The 11731-nt window shown below is 34.2% G+C and overlaps 2 protein-coding genes across 3 annotated transcripts; both read right to left on the bottom strand.

Annotated features, from left to right (window-relative positions):
* On the bottom strand, nucleotides 200-3964 carry LOC109726059 (protein GAMETE EXPRESSED 1). Of its 2 annotated transcripts, XM_020255496.1 has the most exons (8): nucleotides 3794-3964; nucleotides 2679-3222; nucleotides 1733-2320; nucleotides 1435-1561; nucleotides 1151-1337; nucleotides 911-1067; nucleotides 733-806; nucleotides 200-639 (listed from the first exon to the last, which is right to left on the bottom strand). In XM_020255496.1, the coding sequence occupies exons 2-8, from the start codon at nucleotides 3194-3196 to the stop codon at nucleotides 443-445; spliced, it is 1848 nt and encodes a 615-aa protein (XP_020111085.1). In that variant the 5' UTR covers nucleotides 3197-3222; nucleotides 3794-3964; the 3' UTR covers nucleotides 200-442. The 2 variants fall into 2 exon arrangements, with proteins under 2 accessions (XP_020111085.1, XP_020111080.1); XM_020255491.1 differs by having other exon boundaries at nucleotides 2679-3964.
* On the bottom strand, nucleotides 8872-9669 carry LOC109727589. Its single transcript, XM_020257751.1, has one exon. The coding sequence runs from the start codon at nucleotides 9667-9669 to the stop codon at nucleotides 8872-8874; it is 798 nt and encodes a 265-aa protein (XP_020113340.1).

Below are 11731 nucleotides of genomic sequence, written 5' to 3'. Positions count from 1 at the left end.
TTTTTGATTGAACAAATATTGAGGGACGCGTCTGATCTTAAGATGTTAACTCTATCCCTAGATTCCTTCAGATGTTAGTAAAATTACTTAAAATTTATTAGTAAGCATAGCATTAAACTTTCTAAATCATTATAACATCTATACAACTCTAATGCATAACATAGTCCACTAAAAGGGGATGAGAAACTTCCAACCTCAGTCTAGTTAAACTTCAATATATCCCACAAGGCATGTTGCAAGAAGCCTTACAAATTTTAGGTTCCTTAAATACAATAACTAAAACATGGCACCAATTCAAAAATAATGGATTGGTCAATTAATTTGTTACCATCAATTTAACAAATTGTCAACCAGATCTTCTTTAATGCTGTAGTATCATCTTCTCTGCAAGGGAGAACTTTAATTTTGTGTTAAAAGAGAACAGAAAAAAAAAAAAAACATTTTATTGCCTACGCCGCGGACGAAGATCATATCTTCGGGTCGCAGATGCTGCAGAAAATGAATTCTCTGCAACTTCTTCCATCAAGTTATAGTCTGGATCCGCTTTGCTATCTACATCTTCGGGCAACTCCTCGACGATCCACGAATAATCGCCGATACTTCTATCACTATCTGAGCTATAAGTCAAGTACTTTTTACCTGTTTCATGTGAACACATTTTTCACAATCAAATTAGTCCAATGTTAGTTAGCGCAGAATAAACGCAGAAAAATTATAGATAAAATTCCAAACCTGAGTTATCCTCAATCGCGCGAACCCTCTCAATCAGTGTTTGCAGCAACCGATGGTTTAAAACCTCATAATCTCTACGAAAATGTGGGGAAAATATTCTCAGTGATCATCTTACCATTCCTACTAGTTATTCTAGTAACAAAAGTTGAGATTTTTAAGATGGTTGCTAAAAGTATACCTGTAAGTAAAGATAGAGTGCAAGATTTGTACTGCAGCGGCTGCGAGAAATGCCCATCTCGCCAAGAACACTTTCGACATGATCCAAGCTTGTTTATTGAAGTCGTCATCTCCGATTTTAAGTATCCCGAGCTCGACAATGAGCGTGATACATAGACCTAAGAATTCCATCGCATTAACTGCTAAAATTCTTTGTTTTCTTCGGAAGTTACGGAGCAATTATGAGTGTTAAGAAGCATACCGAAGTAGAGTCGGCCTCTGATACCAAATGTTTGTTTCGCGCTAGTGAGCATGTAAAGAAGAAATATCAAGCAAGAGTAGAAGATGAATGACTTGATGAAGCGGGACTCGACCAAAATCGCGTTATGAAGAGCGAAGAGCTTCTCTAGTGCAGAAAAAATGCGTGCTTGTTTCAATTCAAACTCTTCCTGCACAATCCAAAAGCAAACAAGAACATTTATTCTGTTCATAAACTAGAAGCCCAGTGAAGTGAATCAAGTAGTGACAAGGAATGTGCCGTCGCACCTGAGCGGCCAAAATTGACTGCGAATTTTCGATCAGGCGGTCATGGGCCTGCTGGATTTGCTCCTGTCTAAGTAGCAGCTCATCCTGCTGTTTCTGACCAAGCTCTGCCAGTTTCTGAATAGTGTCCCTAGCCAAATATTTTCACGAAAAACATAAGAGATCTATGAAGTACCTTAGACCACGAAATCCGAATTTGATACATGCCTACATTTGCAAGGGCTCGTATCCAGTCAAAATGAAACTGCTGACGTTATACGCAGATCAAAATTCTAATTCATATCCAATGTGCAGAATTTACCTGCTTTCTTCGAGCGCTTGTGATTGAAACTTCCGGAGGAAATCAAGACCCTCAAGTGCAACAGCCTGTCCATCCAAAAGCTGCTTCTGCTTCTCCAGGGAAACTCCAGCTACACTTCCAATATCATCAGCTGTGATCTGAAGATCTCTCATCTTTGAAGCCATAGAATCCCCTACAACTTTAACTTCCCTCTCTATATCCATAGTTTCCTCCCTCAACTTATCCATCTCACTTCCTAGAGTCTCGTAGGACTCCTGCAACCGCGCCACGCCGGCCTCGAGCCGCTCCCTCAGATCTGTCTGCCCTTCTTTTAGTTCCGATTGAGCGGCCGATATTTCCCTGGATTGCTCGAAGATCGCCTTCGAGTGCTCGAAAACGTCGGTGATCTGGGCCTCGACTTCCTTCGATGCTCGGGCCAATTGCTGAGTCTGGAGTCCGATCGAGGCTAACGAGTCGTGGACCGTATTCGAGTTCCGTAGTATTTGCTCCGATCGCTCCTCAATCGTCTCGAGCTTCTCCTCGGCGAACTGAGCTGATCTCGACAAATCATTCACCAACTTCTCCGTGCCGCGCCTGAATGCTTCTGCCCTGAACAAATCATGCAGATAGAAGAAGCAAAAGTTTTAGGCCTTTCGCGCTAAAAACGAAAATCACTCGTTCATTTTTTCGCAACAAGGGACTTCAAACCGCTTTTCGGCTTCTGAGGCCAACTTCCCCTTTCCTTTCGCAAGATGATGCGCAGTTTCGAACGATCGACAGCACGGTTTTTAAAGCACGCAATCAAGTTCATATTCAAACAAAAAGAAGTGCATAAAAAGCATTTTCGCCGTAAAAACCGGCGAAAAAGTGACAGGTTTAGCAACTTCAAAAGATATGTAGCTGCAACAAAAATGCCTAAGACTTGAATTAACATAGCAGCAGTGTAAACTAAAATGCTACACTTAACTGTAATTGGTGGCAAAGTGTGTTGGTCTCCAGGAAGAACTCGAGGAAGATCTTCTGATCAGAATCACTCAGCTTCTTGCGGCAGCTCACCATCGGAGCGCGCGCCTCGCACGCGGGGAACGCGGGCCGGCCCGAGTCCTCCTGAAAGCAGCTGCTCAGTTCCCACGCCAACCGCGACTGCTTCTCCTTGTCGGCCACGATCTCCGCGCAGCTCCAGAACACGCTCCGGTACGCGTCCTGCCAGCAGTTCTTCGGGCCGGCCAGCTTGCTCCGCGCGTTCTCCAGCAGCTCTACTCCTCTCCGGCTGTTGAGGTTCTCCATCGAGAACTCGGCCACCGTGCCATCGAATGACACCGCCTTTCGCGCGTCGCCGTTTAAAGTAGTTGAAGAAGAAGAAGAAGAAGAAGAAGAAGAAGAAGAAAAAGGCCAAAGACCATAACATGTAGTACATGAAGAGATTAAGATCGAAAAAATGAAGAGGTAGTACTGCACCATCATCATCATCATCATCATCCTCATGATAAGGGAATTTAATTGGCTTAAACCTGCAAGAAACATTGATCATATGCAGTAAAAAGCAATTTATTACACCTAATAATTGCATCCAAATCTTTGAGTAAATTATGACTACATATATATCTTTGTTCCATGCAAAATAATGCATGTGTTCATGCATGCTGTGGTTTCTTACATGGAAACTTATGCTGTAAACAAAATGATAGTAAATTAATTACTATACCGGGAAAAATTTATTGAAGTAAGTGTTCATATATAGAAGGGTGGATCCATCCATCATTAAAACCAAATTAAACAAGGTAAATAACAGTAAAAGTCTCTTTAATAAATGGAAAAAAAAATTAACATGCATGTACACCTATATATATGACCGCACATGGCTTTCCTTTTCAAGTAGTTCTTACTTAGCCAGCCATTAGAGAACAATTAATTAATAAAACTAAAATTAATAATCCCTTTATTTGGTGCATGTTCGAAGAGTACCGACTAATCAGACTATCAGTTAGTAGTACGAACCTGCAATTTTAAATTTAATATAATAATAATAGTAATAATAATTAGAAAAAGAAAAAAAAAGGGCCATGAGAGAGAGGGACTAACCTTGTACATGTTAATTCCCTCTGGTTTTATATTATTGTGATCATCATCACACAATTATATGTGTAGATAACTGGGTGATTGAATACGAATAGATTTTGTGCAAAGCACTAATAATTAATTAATTAATTAATTAATTACTTATAAAGCCTGAGTCGGAGATCGTTGAAGTGATGCGTACGTTCACGGGCGAGTACGAAGCTGAAAGGGCGCCTCATCCACTAAATAAATAATTTATCAGTTAATTGGGGGCTACGTAAGGGCAAAGTTGTAATTATATGCATTATGTATGTCGCTATAATAAGGTCGCTCAAACATATTGTATTTTCCTCCTTAATTTATTTTAGGAAAAATTTCAAATATCTGAGTCCATTCTGAATCTCTCTAGAAACCAGTTCATTTTTTTTCACTTTAGTACCTTTGGTTTAAAGTGTATCGAGTTAGTATCCTGTGATTTTACACTTTTTCACTTTAGTATTCTGTGGCTTTAAGTGTATTAATTTAGTACCCTATGATTTCGCACTTTATCACTTTAGTACCCTGTGGCTTAAAAATCACCGGGTACTAACTTGATACAAAAATAAAACCACAGGGTACTAATTTGAAACAAAAATAAAATCACAGAGTACTAACTTGATACATTTTAAACCATAGTGTACTAAAATGATAAAGTGAGAAACAACAGGGTACTAACTTGATACACTTTAAACCACATGGTACTAAAATGAAAAAATGCGAAACCACAGGCGGGGCTTTTGAAGTTTTTCCTTTATTTTATGATACTCCCCTCTGCAACTCTGCCTAAGAATTTAAGTGATGTGGTATAGATTCGTGCCAAGCATTTAGAGATGTCCACGGGTAGCATTTTTAGAAAAGGGAAAATTTCATAGGTACCCCCTGTGGGAGGCTAAAATTTCATCAATAACCCTCTAAAGTTGAAAATATCATGAATACCTTTCTAAATTCAAAAAATACTCATGAATGCCCCTACTGCTAACCGGCCGTCAAAATCTAACCGAATAAATTTTAAATGCCATTTTTGCTCCTGTACAGTTCATTTAAGTATAGGAAGCCGCAATTGGTATATTAACACCATTCATAAATGCCCTCTTATTCTCTCCACGTAGCAAAGCCTACTAAGGGCCTGTTTGGCCTAGCTTATGAAAAAGTGATTTCTGAAAAAGTGATTTTGATTTGGAGAAGTGATTTTGGTTAGAAGCTGTAGAGTGTTTGGCGGAGTTTAGATAAAAGTGATTTTTCTGAAATAATTTTGAAAAGCTGTTTGGCAAATTTTTTTTGATGTTTGCATAAATTAATATTTTTATTAATTTTTATTTTAAAATAATTTAAAATCTTAATTTAAATTTGAATTAAAATTAAAATATTTAATGTTCAAAATTTACAAAACTTAAAATTTGGTATTTATATTAAAAAATATGTTAAAATTTTAAAAATTTAAAATTTAAAATTAATTATGAATTTAAAATTTAAAATATAAATTTAAATTTAACAATATATATAATTATGAATTTTAAAATATAAAATTTAATTTATAAAAATATAAATTTAAATTAAAATTTCAAACTTTAAATTTAGAATTTAAAAATTAAAATTTAAAAATCTAAATTTAAATTTGAAATTTAAATTAAAATTTAAAATTTAAATGTAAAATATAAATAATTATGTATTTAAATATAAATAATTTATTATTTAAAAATATTTTAAATTATAAATTTCAAATTTTAATTTTAATTTTAAATTTTAAATAATATTATAAATTTAAATTTGAGATATTTAAATTTAATTTTAAAAATTTGAAATTTATAATTGATAGTATTAAAAATAATTTTAATTTTAAAATTTTAAATTTTAATTTAAAATTTTAAATCTTAAAATGTCAAAGATTAAATTTATCTATTTTAAATTTTAAATTTAAAATTTTAAATTTTAAATTCTAAATTTGAGATTTGAAATTTAAAATTAAAATTTAAAATTTAAAGTTTGAAATCTATTTTTCAAAATTTAAAATTTAAAATTTAAAATTTAAAAGTTAAAATTTAAAAATTCAAAAATGAATTTGAAAATTAAAAATTAAAATTAAACTTAGATTTAAATATTGAAATTAAAAATAAAAATAAAAATTTGAAGTTTAAATTCAAAATCAGAATCAGATTTCAAGAAGCAGCTTTTTTCTGCTTCTGATTCTGGAGCCTTCAAAATCAGTTTTCTGATTCTAAAAAGCAGAATCAGATTTTAAAATCGAGTTGCCAAACGCTTTATTGAGCCGAAAATCACTTTTCAGCTCAAAAGTGCTTTTTAAAAGCTAGGCCAAACACCCCCTAAGTAGTTGATATTTTACAACACCTCATAGCCTAATTCCTAATTGTGATTGTGCGTGGTATACCGTGCCGAATTTAGATGCTAAAGCAACCACATAGTAAAGGTCGATGATTCTATCGATGCCCAAATTAGTAAAGGTCGATGATTCTATTGATGCCCAAATTAGATGGTAACTTGATGTGATACTTTAGTATGCATATAATTATTAATTATATTTTAAATATGTAATGCCGTATATTTTCTATAGATTGAGGAATAAAGATGGTGCAACAAATTTGCTTGGGTAGAAAATTTTCAACACAGTACGGTTAACCGTAAGTACTAAATACAAATGCTGAAAAAATATATAAGCTGAAGAATTACGAAGTTGGGGGCGAAAATTTTACTGTGTATTTTGTATATTAGTTTCCGAAATTTTTTACCTTAGCATTAATTAGTTATTTCCCGCCAAATATATCATTCTAACTTTTGGGAAAAAATTTGTCATTCTATATTTTAACTCTTATTTAACTATATTTTAATCCGGGTAAAGTGACGTGTCCTTAGCGGCAAGAATAGTTATGATAATTTTATGTGTTTGAAGAGGTATTTATGATATTTTAAAATTTAGAAGAGTATTCACAAAATTTACTGCGGAGGTTTTCGAACCCGGCTGATACGATCCCTCATCGGCCGAATCGCTTGATCCGTCGTGGGCGCAAACTTCGAGCGTCATTATCCGCGGCCGCTCATCATCTTGACACTCTTTCCGAGGAGGATACTTGACCGTGTCAAGGGTCGGGAATTTAGGCCGCCAACAGTATGCATTAGGATTATATAAGATTGCTCAACCTAATGGATTATATATAAGCTTCGGCCTCCACACAGGATTGCTCCACCATTAGGGTTATCAATTAGACAAATACAATTCAACATATGTGTTTTCATATTTTGTATTCGTAACTCTTTTTTTTTTTCTTTTTTTTTTTTCTGATGCAGTAAAATATACGATGGATAGCTCTTACAAACCGTCCTTAGAGCAAGCGACAAAGAATTTTGTGGTTGATATCCTAGATCCTAAATTTGAATTCTAATTGATTATATTTTCAGCTAAGTTTATTTTTGAATAAAATAAATAAAGCGGATGGCGTGTTACATATTTCTCAAAAAATAAAAAAAAAACGGATAGCTTTTATTATGAAGGAAAGCAATGTTCTGAAGTGAGCTGCCCTTATAATCCTTCATCTGCTAAAACTATCAGTGCCAGGATTAACGGGTGACCTTGGGCTTTCCATAATTAAAATTAGGGTAAACTTCAAATACCACCATGTAGTTTCGTACTTTCTCACTTTGGTACCATATAGTTTAAAGTGTATCAAATTTTAGTATTTTGTAGTTTTATTTTTATTTTTTTGTCAGCTTTTTCATTAATGTTTCGTTAAATTATGTATTAAAAATTTCAGATATCCACCTATATTTATCGAATATTCACTTTAGTACCAGTTAGTTTTAACTTTAACACTGATCTAATAAAAAAAATTAGTGAAATCAATAATAAAAAGATAAAAATAAAACCACAGGATACTGAATTGATATACTTCAAACCACAGAGTATTAAAGCAAAAAAGTGTGAAATCACAGCCGTAATATTTGAAGTTTTTTCTTAAAATTACTTTCGGGCAGGTAGCAATCAAGGAGGCAAAAGGTCATCAATCGAGTTTGCTGACATTGGTACCATATCCAATTAGAAACATCGTTTGTTACGGTGGATACTATAAAATTTAATAATAACACTTTAAAGAAAAATATTTCGATCAGTTTAGAGAAGGAAGACATAGGTCATCAATTGAGGGGCTTTTTTTGCAAATAGTCCCCTGATAAATTTTTTTTTTAAAATTGGCCCTGTCAAAATTTTATTTGCAAAAATGGCACTGCCCCCGCCACGCAAGCGCCACGTCAGCGCCACGCGGGCGGGGCTGGGCCATGTGTTTAAGTTGAACACGGTGAACCATTCACCGTGTTCAATACAAGGTTTTTGTATTGGACACGGTGAATGATTTACCGTGTCCAATACAAATACCTCCAACTTAGCCAAAAATGACTAAGTTTTGAATGTTTGTATTGGACACGGTGAATCATTCACCGTGTTCAATTATTTGTATTGGATACGGTGAATCATTCACCGTGTCCAATACAAATACCTCGCAGTTAACTATTTTGTATTGGACACGGTGAACCATTCGCCGTGTCTAATACAAAAATCTTGTATTGAATACGGTGAATGGTTCACCGTGTTCAACTTAAACACATGGCCCAGCCCCGCCCGTGTGGCGCTGACGTGGCGCTGACGTGGTGGGACCAGGGCCATTTTTGCAAATAAATTTTTGATAGGACCAATTTAAAAAAAAAAATTAGTTAGGGGGCTATTTGCAAAAAAAAGCCCTCAATTGAGTTTTCTTTAGTTGGTCAGCCTGCACAAGGCAGGAAAACGTTAGCCGGCAGCGGTAGACAAAATTTGTTCATGAGATGACCAAAATTTCTAGGTCTCAAACATTTTAAAACTTAGACAAAATTTACAAGTCATCTGAATAATTTGATCTAAAATAACTAATAAATAAAAACGTGTAAAAAAATTTGATGTGCGAGATTGGGCTAAAAAATGGTTAAGATTAATTGCCACAGAAACAAAAAGGCCATGAGTGCTTATAAATAGAAATCCAGCCTACAAATAATAAATAAATAAATAATACATGAAGTTTCGTTCAACGACTGATAGGCATCATGAAGAAAGGTTCGCACCAAGAGACATTGAGATTCGGATTCGGGCACGGGTTGTGGGTAGCAATGGTCCCTTCTTCCATGTCAAAGATATGTAAGTACTTGTCATCAGAATTCACAAAATAGATGCAGTTGCTCTTAACACCAAGCTCTCTCGCAGAACGCGATGCGGCAAATCCGGACATTCCGCTCACAAAGAACACCCGGTCGTCAAGACTTTCTACCGGGAACCACGCTTGCTTTGATAAATCCATCTTCCAGACGCAGATATGGGCAATTGTTCTAAGAGTACATCTCAGAAACCAAAAAAACACCAGAAACAAATCCCCGCGAGATTCCAATAAATAGTGTTGTCGCATATAAAGGCCCGCTGGAAACTTGCATCTCTTTACCGGCAAAGTTGTAACATCCAAGGATGAACCAAATCCGAATATCACCAGATTTTCATTGCAAAAATCATAATGATAAATGTTGCTCTTCATAAGAACTATGCTTTCCAAGTTTATTTTTGAGATGGGACACTTGTATTTGACCCACTTGTTCTCTCTAGAATGGCAATACCAGAAGATGCTATTTGTACGATCTATAATTACCCCAAAACAGTTTGGATCAGTAGGCTGTGCTGAAAGTATGCACTTGCATTGTTTTGCTAAGTCGAGCTCCATAGGTGGTAGTTTAACCTTCCTCAAGGTTATGGGGTCCCATAAAACAGTTCTTAATGAAAGAGGATCAAGTAGAAATAACCAACCTTGAGAAGTTACCCAACAACTAAATCTCTCCATTTCATCTATTCTTATCCTTCTAATGTGTAATTTCTGTTCAGGTATGCTGAAGAGTACTCGCGCTTTCCGACCACTCTTTCCACAAAAAAAGACCAACCATGGTGCTGCTTGAGATTCCGTAGAGCTCGATCGCGCAATTTGTATCTCTTCCATCTGATAATATTTATCTGCAAAAATTAATGAGTCACCAATAATTTTGATTGAAATTTTTTTAGAAAACATAATGAGAACTTTGTACGTATTAAGATTATTGAACAAATCGTAAAATACTAAAAAGATAATCAATACTGGTTTAGCTCACACACTTTTCTTAGGTTCTATAATACATGAGACTGGAATATAGCTTAACTACACAAATCACTACGTTTTTCATTTTTTGCTAATTTAAAACGTGATTTCTTATGCACAATCATCTAACATTGCATTGCTTACATTCACGTCTAACTCTAGCGAGCATTAAATATATATTCGGATTTGCATATTAGTTTATGCCTAATTTGAAAAGAAAAAAGAAAAAAGCTTACCTAGTGACAAATTTTACGTTATGAAAAAAAAAAAAAAAATTTGGTTCACCAGATACGAAAAAATATATATAAAAAAAAAAGAAGAAGAAAGAAACAGAAAAAAAGAATACATAAATATTTCCGTGTTTCAAATATTTACCTATATCTACGTACGAAGACCGAACAAAAACTTTTAGTCGTGTCGAAGACAGAGAGATGATCTCCTATTCAATTAATTAATTAGTTATGCAGTTTATTAATTAACTAGTGCAGTAATCCGTGCGATGCGACGGGCAGAAAATTAGAAAAAAATTAAACATATTAATGATATATCTTTTTATAAATTTTTAAATAATTTTTATTTGATTGATTATAAATTATTCAAACGTGTAGGCAATCTATATGTATGAGTCAATATTTTAAAAATAAATGAACACATTACATATTTGCTAAATATACTTTATCATCATATTTTATATCAATATTAAAAATAAATTAATACAAAAATCAAGTTAATTTTCTTTTTTTAAAAAAAAAGTCCCATCCTTAATAAGAATTTGTACAAAAACAAAGAGGAGAAAAATGGCATAGGTTTGACCGAGCTTGGTTCAAGCAAGAAACACCGGTTCGGTTCAAGTAAAGAAAAAAAATCTGGTTCGGTTCAAGCAACAAAAGAAGAGAACTTGAGATAGTTCAGGTGGAGCTCTAGCTCTTATTCAACAGTTATTTGCTCAGTTCAGATAAATTAAAAGAAAAATCTTGTTCAAAGATAAAAAATATGTATAGTAATTGTTTTGGTTCGATCTAATGAAGTTGATTCGGTTCAGTATTATTGGTTCGGTTCAGATAATTAAAAAAATATATCTGGTTCAAAGATAGAATTTATAAAATAATTGATTCGGTCCAATGAAGCAAGTTGATCCTGTTCAGTTCAAGCACAAACAGAAAAAAATTATATAATTATTTAAAAAACTTGAGCCGGTTCAAGGTGGCACCCAACAGTCCGGTTTGGTTCAAAAAAAGAAAGAGAAATTGATGGGGCCCACATTTAATTTAACAAAGAAAGAAAATGATGCTACGTGGCAAGTTTAAAAGAAATAATGTATTGGTATAGAGGTATGGATATAGATAGGGCCGGCAAATGAGCGAGCCGGCTCGCGTTCGACTCACGTCCGACTCGATATTTGGCTCGCTCGAGTTCGACTCAAAATTAAATGAGCCGAGCTTGAATAAAAAAAAAGGCTCGAAATTCATTTCAAGCCGAGCTTGAGTATTACTCAGCTCATTCGAATTAGGCTCGAAAAGCTCGAATATATATATATATATATATATATATATATATATATATTTATATATATATATATATACTATTATTATATGCTATCGAAAGTATAGAGGATTGGTGCTTTCGATTTTTTGATTTTAGATCAACTAATTCATTATTGAATTAACACTATTATTAACTTGTAGGGACACTCAATCTTAGGAATATTATTTAACTTAGGGGACCGCAATCATCCCACTTACAATTCTTAATAAAATGGTCAAAATTCGAAAGC

This window comes from Ananas comosus, linkage group 2 (assembly GCF_001540865.1).
Source record: "Ananas comosus cultivar F153 linkage group 2, ASM154086v1, whole genome shotgun sequence".
In the NCBI taxonomy this organism is placed as follows: Eukaryota; Viridiplantae; Streptophyta; class Magnoliopsida; order Poales; family Bromeliaceae; genus Ananas; species Ananas comosus.
The sequence above is the reverse complement of the archived record's forward strand: the minus strand, read 5'-3'. Positions and strand labels throughout refer to the sequence as shown.